Source organism: Alosa alosa, chromosome 3 (genome assembly GCF_017589495.1).
Source record: "Alosa alosa isolate M-15738 ecotype Scorff River chromosome 3, AALO_Geno_1.1, whole genome shotgun sequence".
Taxonomy (NCBI): domain Eukaryota; kingdom Metazoa; phylum Chordata; class Actinopteri; order Clupeiformes; family Clupeidae; genus Alosa; species Alosa alosa.
Genome location: NC_063191.1, coordinates 29,899,897 through 29,919,788, shown reverse-complemented (window position 1 = coordinate 29,919,788; position 19,892 = coordinate 29,899,897). Strand labels below are relative to the sequence as shown.

Genomic DNA, 19,892 nt, shown 5'->3' with positions numbered 1-19,892 from the left:
CCCACGGCAAGTTGCATTGCAAGTTAGCTCTGGGGTAGCAAAAATCTAAGTGTGTCGCCTTCAGGTACCGGAGATCACAGTATCCACTCGAAGGCAGAGGACAAAAGTGTGTTCAGGAAAACGTCTGCATTTCAGACTTTTTCATCCCCGCGAGAGTTTAACAGGTGCGATAATTCAAAATCCCTATGTTATTTTCCCATAGGAAAATCGCCAGAAACGGATGTCAAAGATGGCAGATTTTTTGTAGGCGAACTTCAGAGGTCTATTAAGAAGGGCATGCACAATGGGGTTCAGGTGATTCCCCTGATCACCTGCCACAGGGTTCCCCAGTGTGTTTGGCTGCAAGTCTGGGGATATCTCCTGGTATGACATGTTCTCCTTCTACACTAATGACATGAGATCTCACCATCAGTCTGTCAAAGTATTGAAGTATGCAGATGACACCACCATCATCGGCCTCATTAGTGACAATGATGAATCCCAGTACCACAAGGAGGTGAAATGGGCTACAGACTGGTGTACTGAAAACAAGTTCCATCTTAACGCCTCAAAAACCAAAGAAATGGTTGTGGACATGAGAAGGTGGTATAACACCAAAGCCCCGTCTATTATATGTGAACAGCCTATAACCTTGACTGACTCCTTTAAATTTCTTGGCTCACATATCAGCCATAATTTGAAATGGGACATTAACACCACCCACCTTATCAAAAAGGCAAATCAGAGACTTTATTTCCTAATACAACTGAAAAAGTTTCATATCAACAAAACCCTTATGGTGCTCTTTTACAAAGCCATCATTGAAAGCATCATCTCATCTTCAATCATCGTCTGGTATGGGAACTCTGACAGTTGTACCGAGAGGAAATTAGAGAGAGTTGTCAGCAAAGCCTCCAACATCACTGGTTGTGACCTTCCATCAGTTCACTCTCTATGCTGAACGTAGCTTGAACCGAGCAACCAAGATCATCAGGGACACCTCACATTCGAGCCATGATCTCTTCCAACTTCTGCCCTCTGGAAAACGCTATAGATCTCTGAAGACTGGAATGACGTGCTTCAACAACAGCTTCTACCCTTCAGCAATTAGACTCCTGAAGATTTGCAACTCTACTTATTTATTTATTTATTTGATTAACATTGTTGTGTGGCAATTAAAGTTTGGTTTCTATTCTATTCTATTCTATCTTATCCTAAAGTCACAAAACATTGCCTGGGGTTGCCAATAATTCTGGAGGGTACTGTAGGATATTCTAAAATAAGGATATTCTTATCCTTAGTCCTATTTGTCATTTTATATAAAAAAGGTAGGGATTTTCATAAATCACATTTGAGATCTCGTAAACTCATATTTAGCTGCCAAAAGGAAAATTACAAATTTCACTATTTCATGGAAAATGTATGTTCATTTTGAATTTGATACTAGCAACACGTTTCAAAAAAAGTTGGGGCAGGAGGAACAAAATGCTGGAAAAGTTGTGTAATGATAAAGAAAACGAAAGGAGGAATATTTCACAACTAATTACGGTAACTGGCAACATGATTGGGTATGAAAATGAGCATGGGCAAACTCCTGTGGTTAACAATCAAAATGTGTATTCTTTTTGGAAATCATGAACCTTAAGAGGGGAGGGCTTATCCAAGTATCCAACCTATCCAACTTGTTTTAGTGCTCAGTCTGAAAACCAACATTTTTGACGGTGTGGAGGTGCATTAGTGCCTACAGCATGGGCATCTGAATTCTGAATGATTTTGAGCAACATATACTGCCATCCAGGAAATGTTTTTTTCAAGGGAAGACCTTGAATATTTCAGGAAAACAATGCAAATGAATTCTGCACATGTTTAAAAAGTATTTCTCCATAGAGGAAGGGTCCAGGTGCTAAAATGGCCTGTCTGCAGTCCAGACCTATCAAATTAGGTGCATCATGGAATGACAGACATGATTAAGAAAACCCCATACTGTTGAGCAACTGAAATCCTATATGGGCAGGAATGGGACAACATTTAATTCTCAAAACTCTAGCAACTGGTCTCCTCAGTTCCTAAACATTTAAAACATTTTGTTAAATGAAGAGGTGAAGCCGTATACCGTATACCCCCAACTTCTTTTGAAACATGTTGCTGGCATCAAATTCCAAATTAACATATATTTTCGTTGAAATAGTCACATTTTTAATTTTTAACATTTAATGTTGTCTATGTCCTTTTTGCAGCTAAATATGGATTTTCGAGATTTGTAGATTTTCACATTCTGCTTTTATTTGCATTTTACACAACACACTACAAAACAAAACCCCTTAATTTCAGCCCTTATAAATGCCTTACTTTTGACCTTAGAACCCTTCTATAATTAAGTAGTTTTTGAGTAGAAATGTGCATAGATTAAGGTCGATTAAGGAGAAATACCTACTGAATTTACCCCTTATTTTTTCAATTCCCCCTCTTAATCAACGAATCCTTGAATTAACACCTTAAAATAAAATTAAGATATACTTAAAGTGTCCTTATTTACCCCTAAATCACAACATATAAATGAAACCCCTGACTTTTAATTAAAAATCAATAAATTGGCATTTAAGGTAAAATTAAAGGGCCTTAATTAAGGACCACTTAATTTAAATGAAGTGATTTTGGTATGTTTTTAGGGGTAATTTAAGGTAAATTTCAGTAGGCTACATTACGTTTCCTAGTGATGTCCCAACTTTTTCTAAATTGGGCTTGTATTTTAATTTTGCATAAGGATTGACAAAATTTGATATGTTTTGTTTTCAGTCCTACATATTGAGTATATCGACTTGAGCCCTGAATTGCCTATCAGACAGAATTGTTAGTCGACTGTGCTTCCACCACACGACGCAGGTTAGGCCTACATTAAGAACATCCATCTGCTGCATCTGGGGTCGATTTCTAAGGGAAAATAGGCCTGTAAGAAACACCACTGGGGAGTCCGATCTGTGTCGGTGACGTCACTGCCCAGTATTGCTCCCTTTACGGATTTCTCTTGGCGCTGATGGCTCAGTCAGAGAGAGTTGAAACGGTTAATCAAGGATCTTTAGCTCAGTACTTGGAAGACCGGAAGAGAGAAGGAATATTCTGGTTGTGCCGTGCGCGCGACTTAGCAGTGCAGGATCATAAACGCAGCCACACGTAGGTCTCCAGTCAGCTCTCAAATAGACTGTGGTGACACTGGAAGAGTGCAAAAACATTGGGAATATGGATGAGGATCATAATTATACTCGTAGCCCTGCCTGGGAAGAACTGGTAAATTGCCGTTTTTGTACATTACCTTCACGCTGGTTTCAAGAACGAACAAGAAGAAAAGACACATGCACAGAACAAAATGTATTTGGTCTCTGTTGACATGAGCCTAGATTTAGTTGCAGATGTGGTTTTGAGGCTACTACTTGGGAACTTTAGAAAAGTTAATCTTCGTTAACAGTTTGCGAGGTAACTCGCCTATTTTTTACACTGCAGGGTTCAAGAATGAACATGGATAGATTGCTGTATGCTCAGAACAACTGAATTTGATAATTGACATCAAGACACCGTGGTTTAGTTATAGTTAACGGTAATGTTGTTTGTGAAATGTGGGCTATTAAGAGGGTTAAACTGATGTCCCTGTTAATGTATTTCGTTGTCGTAGCGCAGATGTTGAATCAGAGGAGGACGCTGTCTTTGTTTTGGGATGTTAGGCCTTTATTAAAGTAGTTAACGTTGTGCCTTTTTACGATGGTGTGGGTTTCTTGTATGTGGCCTAGGTATTGTGATTTGATCCGTTACGTTAAACGTTTGCTGTTGGCGAAAAAAGCAGTGGCGTAGCCTACTTGGCTTTACAATAACAGTGGACAACTGTCCGTCAATAATATAGTCTCAGACCTAGCATACACTAGCAAATAATCTTGTATCTTAGTCTAGCAGATAGCTGAACTGGCAGGTTAATAATATCGTTAATTGCTATCTGAGATTTCAGACTTAATTGTTATCTAACGATGATAATAGCGATTTTATAATGGCTTGTATACAACAGACTGTATATAGAACACAGTCTATGGTATACAATGCAGTCAATTGAGCAACCAAAGGAGAATTAGGCTAGACTCACATTTCAAACGGCCACGTTAGAAATGGGGGAAATTATTGCTCTAACTCTTGAGGGAGAAATTATTGTTGACATTGAAGACTGCTTAGTGCAATTTAGGTAAGTGTTTTCTATCTTTTGTTTACGCAGTCTTTTTGGTCCAGAAGGCTTAAAGCTGGCAGACTAGATACATTTGAAGTGCATCTAAAGATTTAACACATTTTATTCACGGACAGTTCATTTTGCTTAAAGCTATCTCTGGAGTATATTTTTTGCATGTTAACAAGTTGGATCTGGTATCTTGTGATTTTACAGTCTCTTGAGTAGATCTCCTTTTCAAAATGAATTGAATTTCATGAAAAGTGAGTTATTCAGTTACACCAGTGTTCTTGCATCCTCTGAGCACGTTGGAAGATCTTCATCAAACTTGGCACACCTCATACTATGCCATCTGTACTGTGCCCAAGTACTCTTGACCCCCAAAATCCAGTTTGTTTGAAGTGTCACGCTCTGTACCGTACCCAACCATGGTACACTGATCTGTACTTGGGCCTGCTTGAAGAGGTGGACTTGGGCATGGTATATGATATTCTATCGCTAATCATACCCCTAGCACGGAAATCCAACATAAAGTCAATGATGCAACTCCAAATGCTTGACGTTTAAATTAATTTCAGAATATTTGAGGTAATAACAGCCCCTGCATTGAGAAACATTGAGAGTAGAAGCTAGTGTGAATATACCCTTAATAAGCATCAATGCCAAGTGTATTGTATCATTCAAGGTCATAGGGTCAAAGATCAGAGTCATATGGAGTCATGCATGAAATATTGACACTGTTTGCACAATGTCTCCCCAACACATGAAGGATGTTAGTTAATCACAACAATGGTTAGATTAATAAGTCATTGTTACAGGGTCAGATGTTACGACTGACTGGAGACTGGGTACACAATATATTGCTACATTCACTAGCGGCCCATTTAACGCAAGGCCCTTCTGGCATGTGGCCAAAATGCAGACGGCCAGTCTGTCACTGGTTTTGTGTCAAGGGGCATTTTTCCCTCAACTTCTGCCAAAATCAGGACCCTGCGAATTTTCATTGGATTATGTGACCAGGGCCCGGGTCCCCGATAACGATGGTTTAGTGTTGCACGGTGCACCGATACTACAAAAGTATCGCAATATCCTGAACGATGCCTAATTTTATTAGTATTGATACTTTTGAGAATGACCGTGTTCTTTTGAAGTAACCTGCGTGTGCGCATGGCATGCTTCTAGTGCCTTCTCCCCTAGCCTGTGGCTGTGCGTCTTTTCTCCTCACACACACGTGCGCAGCTGCCGTGCCATAAGCAGCGAGACATGTGTAACGGAGGCGAACTGAGCTAGCATGCTAGTTGCCCGTGTAAATCCTCACACCCCTAACCTTAAGAACGCTTCTAACCGCTGACTTGGAAGCCTGGGCTTTTAGCTCAGTGGTTAGAGCGTTCGACTCTCATGCCGGTTTGTGTCGAGGTGGTGGGTTCGAGGGCCGTGAGCGGCGGACGAATTACGACCTCTGTTACATATGGCTACTCGTGATGGTATGGTAACACATAATAATAGGCTAAAATCAAGTTGATTTGCTCACTTGCATCTCTCAAGTTTGTGTTGCTAACCTACCTAGGCTGTGGGATTTAGGTCATTTAGGTCTAATTTGGGTTTAATGTAATTTAGAAATAGGCTACGCAACCATGGCAAACTTTTACATCTGAAGAGAGATCCTTGCTAACTATCCCGCTAGCTCAGGTCAAGTCTGTCAGTAGTGCTTACTAAAATCATTAATGAACATTGCAAGACACTTATCTCTTCTATGATCCCAGAATGATTTTCTTCGACTTGTTCTTTTTTTGAAAATTTATTTATCTAATGACATACAAAACATAATTTATTGCATCCACATATCCTTATGCACTATGTGCAACTTTTATTCACTTGACTAAAACCGTGACACTGAAGGCTAATTACTCTCACATATTTTTTAAAGTGATTGGCACTCAACTAGAAAATGTAATTTCGAGGAAATAACCAGTGCATGAAAATGCAAAACATATTTTAACATAAAATGCAAAACAAACTTTTATTTGGAAACAGTTGTGGGCAGAGGAAACAGTTGGCGGGAGTCATAGTTGATGATAACTTACAGTTGAAATGGCTGAACAGTTAAATAGTTGAGTAGTTTAAATAGTTAAATTATTTAATAGTGAATTATTGTAGTGAGGACATTTATTTTGAAACAGTTGTGGGCAGAGGAAACAGTTGAAAAGGATCTGTAGTCTTAAGAAAGCCAAATTGTATGCTAAAAGCCTGAGCCAGAGTAGATAGTTTAAAGTGTAGATAGTGTAATAGATGTTGATAGACAGAAAGTTTAATGGATGTTGATAGATAGTTTATTGGGTGGATGAGTGAATGGTTTGAAGAAGATGAATGGATAGAAAGTTGGATGGAATGTGCCTTATATCCTTGTAGAATGGAGAGGCACAGAGAGTTGGCCTAGTTGAGCAGAAAGCAGTTGATACAGGTGCAATCAGTTTAACTGGCTCTTTGATGTGGCCTAGTTGAGCAGATGGCAGTTGATACAGGAGCAAATCAATTTAATTAGCCCTTTGTGATGTCATAGTGGCAATGCAAAGTCTATGGGGAAAAATAAGCTTGTTTTCTGTTAACTCATTGAGTGCCTTTTCCTTCCCATGCGTTGAGTGCCAAAAATGTAATATTACGTACGTTTTTAGCTTTTTTTTTAAATTACGAAACTAGACACTCTAACACACCTTATATGTGATTTTGGGAACTCTGTGATGAATGGAAATGAAATATATGACGGTCGAAACCTCATGAAAACGCACAATCTGGACATTTTATTATAACTCGCTTGCCGCTTTGGGTCGAATCAGTGACGCATGCACGTCAGCTCAAAACCAGGCCATTTTCGTGGGTCTATCACTAGGTGGCAGTCTCGCCAGGTCACTTCCCGGAAACTTTACAGGAAACACTTCATATTTCATGAAAGACGTTATATCTCTATTTCTATAAAATACATTTCCCAAGTATCCTTTTCAAATACATTTCCCAAGTATCCTTTTCAAGATCCTTTTGTGTGTTTTTGTGGCAAAGCATAATCCAACGCTATCATGTGTTTTTTTTTTTTTTTTTTTAGTATATTTTTTTGGCCTTTTTATGCCTTTAATGATACTGACAGTGGAGAGTGACAGGAAGCGAATGGGAGAGAGAGCAGGGGTGGGATCCGGAAAGGACTTTAGGGGGAATTGAACCTGGGGCGCCGGTGTACGGTGTAGGTGCCTCAGCCAGTTGTGCCACAGCTGGGGCCTATCATGTGTTTCTCTATGGCAAAGCATGTTCATAATCCGGTTTTGAGATCCTGGCAAATTCCTACATGGCATCCAATTCAAGGCTCACATTGCATCCCAATTTGTTCGACAAAGAAACACCTTTTTTGCCTTTACTTTGTTCATGACAATGCGGTAAAAAGTTGTTGTAGAGAATTATCATGAGTGCACACACAGGCTAACACAACTCAGGTCAGGTCAGATTAGTTCTTGTCACAGATATGGAGCGCAGAAAGGTAATTTTTCATCACTAAATAAAAAATATGCCATTTATTTCTGTAAGGCGCACACCACTATGTCTGTAAATTGCCCAGCCTGCGAGATTCAGGACAGTCTGCCCCACACACACATGAGCTGCCAGCTTGCAGTGGTGAGATACAGTCAAAATATAAGAATTTTTGGCTGGGGCACCTGCACCGTACGCCAGCGACCCGGGTTCGATTCCCGCCCCGTGGTCCTTTCCGGATACCACCCCGACTCTCTCTCCCACTCATTTCCTGTCATTCTCCACTGTCCTATCAAATTAAAGGCAGAAAAAGCCCCCAAAAATATACTTAAAATATATATAAGAATTTTTATAATACGCTTTTTGCATTTTTATTATTTAAAAATCAAAATTAAATCAAGGCAAGTATTAATACATGAAATTGTGGCAGATCTGGGTAGCCTAGACTCTGCTGAAAAACCCCCCCAATATATAGCATGTGTGTGGCACTTACAATGACCAGGATAAATGCTTCCAACTAAAGGTAGTGAAAATGACCTTAAAACAGTCTAGGGTTCTAAGGGTTATTTATATAATATGTTATAGAAACTCAGTAAAGTCAGGAAAATGTCATGGGATTTTAAATTTCTTATAGAGTAGAAACCCTGAAATAAATCAGAACACTATTGCACTGTACAACTATGAGGCAGTGGCTGACCACCAAAAGGCTAATGTAGAATTGTGTGACTCTCCTTCCCCTTCAGGAACCTGAGAAAGGAACTGTTACCACATCAGGGATTCCTCAGAATGTGATGGGTGCCATGGGATGCTCAGGTCCAGTTGATGAGTCCTCGGACAGTGATGGAGAACAAGAAGGTCCTCAGAAACTCATCAGGAAGGTGTCAACCTCAGGACAGATTAGAAGCAAGGTAAATTAGCTGTTATTTTGTTTGTCTATCACTACACTGTATGTTATAAATGGGCAGAATACCGGAAAAGAAAGTGTTCTATTTATTTTTGCAGCAGGATTTCATGAATAGGTCAAATGATTTTGCCTATTAATTTTATTAATACATTTAATGAGAATAAAAATAAATATTAAAAAACAAATATTATGTTAGCATATTAAAGTCGTCCATTATTCTGCAATGTGAGAAGACAGAAGACAAAGCACAATATTCTGTCTAGATTACCACAGGAGCCTATTGGGCACAGACCCAAGGGCCTTAAAGGAGCCCTATTATGGTATTATTTACTGTTTATTATATAATTTGTTGGGTAGAATTGATTTACAACAATGAAGTGTCGTCGGCCACATTATTTTTCCTCATGTATCTATCAGTATTACAACCCCTATGTGAAACGCCTGGTTGCTGAGAATTTTGAGGCAGTTAGAATCTTGGCGCTGACAGAAACGTCTCGTCAGACATTTGTAAGTTAGGCGATTATGGCGTCAGTGCTGCCTTACCAATTTGAACAAGAATCTGACCCCGAGAGCTGATGGAGCCAATGATGAGCGCGATGTTAGTCGTAGATTGGACCAAGACGTTTCACTGTGGTAAGTTTTTGTTTATTATATTATCCACACTTGATTTACAAAATGTATCTCTATAGCCTAGCGTCTAATTTAGCCCGAGGCTAGTAGGCTACTCGTACTATTCAAGCCTCGATAACAAGCTTTATTTGCCTGCCTGACATGGAATATAAGTGATGAACTGCTTTTTTCTGCCAAAATAGTTATGACTTATAACATCTTTGTTACTTAGGTGCACTTGTGGGAATTGTGCCACTATGCCCAATGAAGTGGAGAACGTCTGCTGCAGAGAAATCACAAAGGTAAAACTGATGTAACTTTAGGCTAGGCTACTACACGGTTTGTTGAGAATGATCTAATGTCTGATCATCCTAGCATAACATCCCCTTTAGATGAGTAGCTTACTAGTGAACTAGGCTACGCATGTTTATGACATCTTTACCATAAAGCATCAGCAATACACTTGTAATGGTAAATGAGTAATCTCACCAGTTCAGTGTAGTCTCAGCCAGGTGCATACTGTATTATAATCAAACGAGTAATCTCACCATTTCACTGTAGTCTCAGCCAGCTGCATGCTGTATTATAAATCATTGTTATGTAAACTAAATCGGTGATAACATTTTTTTTGTAAATAAAAGTCTGACTGGAAAACATGTTGCTTCCTGAATCAATATTGTCCATGCAGTCATATAGCACTCTGAACAAGTGCACACTGTTCTATAAGCTCCAACGTTTCGACCAGAGGTCTGCATCAGGTATCAAGATGAATACCTGACCAAGACCTCTGGTCGAAACGTTGTTAATAAACCACTCTGGGAGCTTATAGAACAGTGTGCGGGTATCATTTTATTGTTCATTTGTATGCATGTAAACATTGATGACGATAGTGCATAGCTCCCATAGAGTATGAACCTTTGAGGTAATATTTAAAGAATTTGGTTTCAAAACGCTATATCTCCATTTTTAAAAACATTAAAAAGTCATGTTATTTATTCATGTATTTCAGGTAATATCAATCAACTTGCTGTTTTGTTGTTTTGATTGAGTAAAGATAAATCAATTAACAATGCCCAATTACAGTTCTACTACAAAATGTAAAAAAAATATATATATATCAAAGTTCTTTAAAATGGTCGATATAGCGTTTTGGAACCAAACTCTTCATTTGAAAACAGTTGAACAGAGAACTCTGTTCCTTGTCCCTTCAGGTGTTTGAGGCATCTTGACTATCGCAGTTTTGTAAGCTGGTGCTGGGGTTACTTAGGACCTAGTCGTCGGGTCGTCATCCCGTCATGTGTGGTGCAGCAGATACGGCAGCAGTTCCCATCTGGTGATTACATAGGCTTTTGATTGAAGCGGGAGACGTGAAGGGGCAACCAGCTCAGCTCTTGGAGTTTTTGGGAATTCTGCTGAGAGGTCTGAAGGGGTGGGGATAGTCTTCAATTCCTCTGCAAAAGATGTGGGGTCCTCAAAAAAAACTTCCTGCATGAGCAATACATAGAATGACTGACAGTCATGTCAATCAGTCACTTTTAAAATAATGACATTGTGTATTACCTGCACAACATTCCCATGAAGGGGAAAAACTACATTCTTTGGTGCAAAACATGCTAAGGCTGTGGAAGGACTCCAGTGATGAGGTCTGGTGATGGTGGCTGAGTTTCTCTACATCCTTCAGGACTCTCTTGTTGAGCAGTATTTTCTCAGCTATGTGAAGTGCAACTGATCCTTCAGTAGAATAAGAACACATGGTGAAATATCAACCCCTTGCATCACAACAAAAGACTGGTAAAATGTAATACTTGATTTTCTGAGTAAAGATAATTTGGCACATACCAGGTTGTAGCCATTTCCTAGGGTCCCTTAAGGCGTGGTCGGGATGCAGACATTTGGGGAAAAGGGGGTCTTCATGGACATGAACATTTTTAGGTGGTTTAGCAGTGATGTCCACTTTGCCACCCTTTCTGGTCCAGTGCTTGACGACGTGGCACACCAGTAGCCACTGATGCTCTGTAGCCACTTCTTCAGAACATCACAGTCTTCATTGCGCGAAGCTTTCTCAAGTTTCTTGGACAAACCTGTTTACCACACACACTGATTATACGATCTGTTAATTGCTAACTTCAAAGTTTAGGATATGAATTAGGAAAACACTTTACCTTTCTCAAAGTGCCAAACGTCATAGAACTGAGTTATGCTGTGTTCCCTCAGACATTTCTGGATCTGTGGATGACGGTCTGTCACAATGTAATCCACCTTCAATCCATTCGACTCCAGATGATCTAGGCATCTTTTCAGTCCTTCCTTCTCCATATGATAGCTGCCACCTACTTCATTGCTCTGGTAGTGAATGGTCATTACAAACAAAATCACACACTTTTAAGATTCATATTCAAGCAAATCCAAAGAGAGAAACATACCTGAACAAGTTGGATGTCCTTAATGGTGTTGCTCTCCAGATTCATTAGTGTGTAGCTGCCAAACTTTGCTGAGTGCCCTAAAAAAATGTATTACAGCAGCGTTTCACAAGCTGTGGGTCGCGGAGACATGCCAGGTGGGGCGCGAACTGACGTGAAAAACAGGATTTAAAAAAAAATTTTTTTTATCTGTAGCCTAGGCCCAGGTAGCACCTGATGCGCAATGGACGCACTGTGTTATTCGAAGGGAAGCGCTCGTGTCAAGGCAGCTTAGTTAGTCCCGACCTGAATGAGATTTTGAACGAGGTTGTGAGAGTGGTGAATTTCATCAAGACCAGGCCCTTAAAAGCGCGTCTATTCTCCGTATGACTGGATTCTCAGTCTATTCTCAGTATGACTGGATTATGGATCCATTTAATGCAGCATGTTGGTATTTCATTGAATATATTGTACAATGCTGTAAAATATTGGCCTATGCTTCCTAATATGTTGCTGGAAAACAGAAATATGTGTGTTTAATTTACAATGGCACATTATTTATTATTATATCTGCAGCACCAGCTGATTTTAACTCTGCTGAAGAGGATATATTTATAACTTGTCATTATTTTAATAAATTTGACAATTTTAAGCTTGACCTACCACTTTCTTAGAGCGATGAGGCGGGACTCGAAAATGCCCCCTTGATCAAAGTGGGGAATGAAAGAAAACGAGAACCACTGTATTACAGAGTGTGTAAAGCTTTTCAGCACACCATCAAGGGATGTCATATGATTCCGAATGCAAACGAATAATTTAGTTGCCAGACTATTTCAAATTTCTACAAACCTGGAGAATCAGCCCTCATGTCTCCTCCCACTGCAACCACCCCACCAAGGTACAATTGATGCTGGAAATGACTCTGCTATGCCATCTTCCAACAATAGCCGGTTCCATGTAATTCCTTGCATGCCTTCTGAAGGTGTCATACTGAAATATCTGGAGTTGCATGGCCTTGCACAGCTTTAAAGAAAAGGCAAATAAGAGGCATTTTAGACCAGTTTAGTCCATCACTAGCAAGATTCACATGTTTGAAATGGTAAAATGCTTACCTTTTCCAGTTGGATGAAGGAGGTCCCTAGCCTGACGAGCCAGACCCACATTAAAATGTAGGGTCTGGGCACTCACCGTTCGCAGTGCTCAGTCCGAGGGGCGGGATAATCGGTTGTCTTTCAAATACCCTCTGCACGCAATAGGACAGCGCTATGAGTCCCATGCATTTCCCACCAGCGGAGCTAGTTGGCTAGTTCAAACTTTTGCCAACTTAATAAAAGCTTAACTTGTGTCACACTGTTCGCCAACAGCAACATCCATCTTATTTGTTTTCAAGTAGCAGGGAATTCAAGCCAAACCTGCAACTCTGCCATCAATCATTATGTTAAGCCTGCCTAACGACTCTATACACGATTTGATTGGCCTGATAGAAGTTTAATTTTTCGAGCTCACAAGCCAACGGAGAGTTGCTAGACTAGCCCTGGCAGCAAATGTAATTTGCTGCCGCTAGGGTGCGTCTAGATTTCTAGGCTAGGAGGTCCCTGTAAAGCAGGTAGCCGGCGAAAGTGGTAGGTTGCCGACAGGGGGTACTTCCAACCATGGGCTGACTCCCACTCTCTGAGGTAACTGCAGTGTGGACATCGCTTAGTGAAAGCCACATAGGTTCCCATCCTTCGTCGTTGGAGATTACAGCCCTTTGAGGCAGCTTTCAAAAACAATATACTATTCCTCATCATGTGTGGACTGTGTCTCAAACCTAACAGAGCAGAAACAAAACATAATATTAGCTTTCAAATATGTTTTCTAGAATAATAGCAATGTTGTATAGCTGGTAACCATATCCTGAAAACAGTAGCCAATACTGCTTTTAGTACAGCCAATACTATACAGTAGCCAATACTAAAAAGTTACGAGACGTCAGATTCCTCTGTAAGTACAGAATCTCCAGGGTTGTAAGTCGAGTCCAGAGGCTCTATATGAAATTCATTTGAGGAGTCGCTCTCCACCTCCTCGTCCTCCAACTCAAGCCGTGGTCTCTTGCTAGGTCGACAGCCTGGGCCCTTTATTGGTGTAGACACCAGTGGTGAGTCTGGTATACCAGAAATTATTCCAGTGCCTACACTGAGAAGAGGCACCTTTGTCTGGATACCTATGAATAATATAGACAAATCGGTAACACTTTATTTTAAGGTTCACATGTTAGCCACCAATACATACCTAATTAATACCTGTATTAGTGACTTGTAAGGCATGTGTTAGGCAACATTAACCATTTGTTAGGTGTGTATTCACACATTTCTTGTTCATGACGAATTAGGCCTTTATTATTGATATAATCTTAATAATGACCTTGTAAGCCTTGATCTCTACATACTAATTAGTAGTAAGTACCAAAATAGAATATGCATAACCTACTTGTATACTGTCTGAATAAATCCCAAATAGTAGGAGAACAGTTGTAGAATAAGCAAGTGTATGGCTCAACCTCATTGCTGCATTTCACTGCCCAGGTTGCTGTGTGAAATAGCACTTAATAACTGGGAGATTGGCTCCCATTCTAAAGTGGAACCTGGTTCTTTGGTAGCAAGCACATTATCATCAGTAATACCTCTGCAGAATGTACTTATTAGAATTGGTTCCATATTCTAAAGTCAGGCATTTTTATTATTAAGAATTATATAATGGGAGCAGTCTAGACTATAACTCCTGGTCAATACAGACATTCTTTACCCTTAATACATTGCTAGTGCATACATTGTTCATGCAAAATATGGTCCCTGTTGTAAAGTAGAGGCTGGGAGGGTGGCTATTGATTAAAAGGATTATTCCAGACAGTTATATAGATAGGCATACAATAGAGTTAGAGTTAGCCTGTATGAATGGTATGAGATAACCTAAGCAAATCATGTCTGTTCTGTTTGTTAAAAAACATTAACTAATATCCACTAAAAGGTCATGTGACCCAATCATAAGGGCTGCAGCAGTAGGAATTAGAACAACTGCTAACCTAGAGGGCTATCCTGTCAACATGTTTTTGTCAGTAAAGTTCATGTGTCATGTCACATCATTGTGTCCTTCTACAATGTTAAACAGGGGCCAGAAACCTGGAAGCAATGCTCCTTTCTCTTCCATCCATCTATAAATATGACATGAATAGAAAAAATCCTGCATATAGGGGAATGGTGTCTATTTTTAGCAGAGGAAACATGCTGCCTGAGACTTACTTATAGTGGCAAGCTCCAATCTGACATTGAGGTGCACAGCTGTGTCAACTTTCTATTTCGAGTCTGCCTACATGTTCTGTCAAAAGTAAAGTATATTAAGAAATATACTGTATGGAGAAAATCCTGTGTTGACAACACAGGACTTTCTTCATGCTCTGTGGTGTTATGCTTAAAGAGTCTCACTGACTGTAGCTTGTAGCAAACCAAGAAAACAAAATCCACACATGCATATATTGTTAAATTGATCATATTCACTGAAACCGACACTATGCTCCGACAGAAAAAAACCCGCACTTCTACCTCCACCTAGAGCCTGTTATTTGTTTTGCAAAAATCCACAGCTCCCGGTTCTTCTGGTCCAATCAGAGCAGGGCTGTGTGAGATCTGACTGTCAATCACAGTCTGGTGCAGTCTGGTGCGCACTGACGAGCACAAACTCAATGAGAGGGTGCTTGGTGGTAGGGAAGGGGCATGAGAGTCCCCTCAATCTGTCAGACTTGCCAACTGCAGCTTTAAGTCTCGTGTTGTTAAATCCTTGATACATCAAATCCAAGCATGAGTGATAAGCCAACTCTGTCTTATTTCTAGCCTTAGAAACATAGTCCCTTACCCATGTGATTACCCCCTTGTTCTCAGTATTGCTCCTGAATCGAACACAGCTCCATCGAACACATTCTCAAAAGCGTGACATAAATCATTTCATATAGATAGATAGATAAATAGATAGAGATCCGTTATTGATCCCGAAGGAAATTAAGGAAACCTGTACATCATTTGACAAACCCAAATTGCCATTTCACTCCACCCACTCTGCCATGTCACTGCAGCAACGTATTCCATTTGTACACAGTCTCTCCCCTGCCACGCTCATCAATTCAGTATACTCCCATGACGGAACATTATTAAACTTTGACTAACGTTTCGATGTGTCGATGTTTTTGACTAACGCACATCGAAACGTTAGTCAAAGTTTAATAATGTTCTTCACCTTTTACTAAAGAATAAAGAAAATGAAGAAGACATCTGAGCTGCACCGGCGTCTCTCCTTCTCTCTAACACTTTTTGGCTTTGGCTAAATATTTCTAAAATCATTTGAGTTTCACTAGTCACATGTTTTAACAAGGAACACTTGTTATTAAACTAATAATAGTGTGTCGAAAATTGACTTTATTTTCCATACGGAGAAATAACGTATGCAGAGTCTAACCAAGGTCAATCTTGCCAAAAAAGCCCTCAAACCTGAAAACACATGAGGTAAAAGTGCAAAACATCACAAAACTAACTAAACTAACACGCATATTTTTGTATTGCAATCATTGTAGCCTACAGTTGTAACAGCGCGTAACAGTCGTTTTACTCCCCGTATGCGCTCATTATAAAGAACGTTTAACGTGTCCCAAAAACAGCTATCAACTAGTATATAAGTATAAGTATATATACTTTTTTGATCCCGTAAGAGAAATTTGGTCTCTGCATTTAACCCAATCGGTGAATTAGTGAAACACAAACAGCACACAGTGAACACAAAGTGAGGTGAAGCACACACTAATCCCGGTGCAGTGAGCTGCCTGCTACAATGGCGGCGCTCGGGGAGCAGTGAGGGGTTAGGTGCCTTGCTCAAGGGCACTTCAGCCGCGGCCCACTGGTCGGGGCTCGAACCGGCAACCCTCCGGTTACAAGTCCAGAGTGCTAACCAGTGGGCCACGGCTGCCCCAAATCACCAAACGTCTTATAAACAAGTATTGCCAGGAGCAACACCTTGCAAAAAATGATAACAATAGGCCTAGGCCTTTATACATTGTGTCCTGCCTAGATTCGAACTGCCTGAAAGTTGCAGACCTGTTCTGGAAATACGCGCATTAACCCAGTCGACCGTCAGACAACGCTATCTGCTTTGAGTAGGCCTATTGGGTAGGACTGTAGCCTACACTGGTTACTGTGGCACAGTCTTGAGTGACCGAATTCGTTTTCCTTTGTTATATGAATGCTGTCATTTTGTTAACATTACTGTTAAGGAGATGCTGTAGGCAAAGGCTATATTTAACCTTGTTAGTGTAGTAAAACAAATCAGAACTATTCACGAGGTTTCTGGGCAGCATATTTATGTTCTGTTAGCAAGTTTAACTTCTCATGACTGCCGACAAAGTAGCCTACTGCCAGCTGACGAAGCTCTCATTTTAAAACATTACTGAGAGACAGGCACTGTACAATCAAGACATCTTGCCACTGAATCCAAGACTATGTTTAACATTATGTACAAAGCTTATAGGCTACAGTGGACTAGCATGTTGCAGGGGCTGCTAAAAACACAGAGAAACGCACTGAAAACTCGGCCAATCACAGCCCTTGCTGTCGAATGCTCCGTCCGGTTCGACTGTGGAACGCCACAGCGGACTATGCTGCCCACAAGCGGCTGCAGTTGTACTTACATTTCACCCAGCTGCGTGAATCACCTTGATGGTGTCAATGACGTGTCAATTCCTAACTGGGACCCACTGTAGGGGTGGAGTGGAGCAGTGAGTGTGCTGCTCCAAAATCCCTTTATGATTAATTGAAATGCATTTCTTACATACGGTTCCTTTAAACAAAACATTGAAGGATAAAACTGTACTCTGTTGGTCTGCTTAGTTTGACAGTGAATCCTTTTGAAAGGAACTTCAGCTTCAGATTTTCTCTTGGGAAGCTGTTAGGCCTATCTTCTTTAATGTAGCTGGCTAGATCATCTCATTGCCACACACACAAGTGGGGGCAGAATTTTGTCATGAGTGACAATGCATTGGTTGATTTGGTTACAAAGTCACAGGTTAGGTTATTGTAATGATGCTATTCATAAATAATGAGCTGTAAAGTAAACTTAGACTTTGAAAAACAAATTTAATTAAATTAAAGGATATTGACTAATTATCGTTATCGTCAAAATCACAAAAAATATCGAGATATAATTATTTGTCCTTATTACACAGCTCTTCATAATGCTGCAGAATGCTCCATTCACTTGAATAGGCCTTCCCAACGTTCGGTGGTCTGCTAATTCTCAATAACAGACCGTTGCTAAGTAGAACAGACTGCTGTCAAGGAAAATGGGTTTTGTGCTTCTAATTCCTGTATTTCATATCACTACGCAAGGACTGGAACTTCATTCAAAAGTGAAAGCAGACAGTTGATCAGCTGTGTTCTAAAGAATGTTTGATTCAAGTTCAGTGAACTATTTGTTTCTCAGCAAAAGCCACGATGAAACGGTAACAAATAGGCTATAGCCTAGGCTATGTAGGCTAAAGAGTCATATCGTGGGGAGTTTATTGTTTCGTTTTGGCAAGTAGCCGTGTAATAAGCGGGGTCCGGTTCGCCCGGTCAGGACCTATTTCCCGATAATGACCGGCGTTCTATACATTATCCCTTACATATCGCCCACCCCTAGTGCACACGCACTGACGATCACAAACTCGATGGGAGGGTGCTCGGTGGCAGTGGAAGAGGGGCATGAGAGTTCTAAACATTCAACATTTTTGCTAAATCCTCTCTATCTGCAAGACTTGCTGACTGCAGCTTCAAGCAAGATTGCCAATGTATCCTGAATCATCTGCTTGGACATGAGCAAAAGTTATCTACTGTACCGTGGACTGAATTAGTGCATATTGATAAAATCGACCTTGATCTGCATCTTATAAGGCTGTGTAGGGGTCCTTTGTCCTTGAAAAGTCCTTGAATTTGACATTGAGGAAAGAGTGGGAACCCTGTTATATTTTATGAATGGTCATTTGTTGCTATATAATTACTACTATTATATGGAAACTGTTAATAAAGTGTTCAAAATCTACAAACTAACTTCTTTCTAGTCCCAGAATGTAACTGGAGAGGTTTTTTTCAGTCAGATTGAAATCATTCCGATTGATGACATTGGGTGAACTGTTTACTGTACATGTCATAATAATCTAATCCAATCAGGTTTTATATAGTTGCACTGTTCAATGCTGAGAAATAACTGACTGCAAAACGGACAATATAATTAGCCTTTTTTGACAAGAATTTACAAGAAACCCTCTTTTTTCTCAAAGTGAAAACAGTTTTCTGCAAAGTAATTATAATACATTATTACACACACACACACACACACACACAGTTGTGTGAAACAAACTGTCTTATTTCACCTTAATAAGCCACATAAAGTTTAGTAGTACCATTTTTTTTCTTTCATGAAAGTTACCACATGCATAAATTGTCTCACTGAAAGGGAACACATCCTTGGTTAGCTTAATATTGGAGTACTCCTGGAAGCTTGTGTCTTAGTTTTTGCCTGTGCATTTTCTCTAGACAAGTGTGAAAGAAGGCTTACTGTTGAAGCAGACAAGCTCTTTCCAACGCTGGAAAAAACGTTACTTCAAACTGCGAGGGAGGACACTGTATTATGCCAAGGATGCCAAGGTATGGTTTGTTGTTTTAAAGTATGGTTTTGAAGCCTGAATTATTCCAGATTACCTGCTGTAATGTAGAAGTGTGGATAGTCTAGATCATAGGTTCTCAAAGTGCGGCCCGCGGAAACATTTCTGGCGGCCCGCGATAACATCTGTAAAACTGTTAAAACTGTACAACTGTACTGTGTGCTTTGAAAAGAATGAATCTCCGTTTACCCCTGGTCTAGATCATCAATTGTATGCTGTATGAGAAGCCAATGGCTACAGGCAATAAAAATCTGGGAAAAGGGATCCAATTGTAAAACATGTGAAACTTGGGGGAAAAAAATGTGAAACTTGGGTATTTTGTACAGACTGCTGTGTGACTATTGTGTGCCACTCCCTTCAGCAAACGGGGAAAGGGTTTAAAATGTAAATTGTCAGCTGCATTAACATCTATGAGGGTAAATAGCTAACGTGAATATGTTACATCTTAACCAAGCAACTGATGTTACTGAACTGGTTAGATACAGTAACATTAGCTATTTTGTTCGACTAGCAAAGGCCTACTGTATTCAAACTGACAGACCAGTAATCTGTAATTTTCTGTCATAGCCT

The 19,892-nt window shown here is 40.1% G+C and overlaps 1 protein-coding gene across 5 annotated transcripts in view; it reads left to right on the top strand.

Moving 5' to 3' along the window:
* Positions 1 to 2,975: 2,975 nt before the first annotated feature.
* dgkh (diacylglycerol kinase, eta) overlaps positions 2,976 to 19,892 on the top strand; it is a 168,366-nt gene continuing 151,449 nt past the window's right edge. For 2 of the 5 annotated variants that reach the window (XM_048238238.1, XM_048238237.1), the window contains exons 1-3: positions 2,978 to 3,264; positions 8,437 to 8,601; positions 19,195 to 19,305. In XM_048238238.1, the coding sequence (XP_048094195.1) occupies positions 3,217 to 3,264; positions 8,437 to 8,601; positions 19,195 to 19,305 (324 nt within the window). In that variant the 5' untranslated portion in view covers positions 2,978 to 3,216. Of the gene's footprint in view, positions 3,265 to 8,436; positions 8,602 to 19,194; positions 19,306 to 19,892 lie in introns of all 5 variants that reach the window. The other 3 variants (XM_048238241.1, XM_048238239.1, XM_048238240.1) reach the window with 2 other exon arrangements.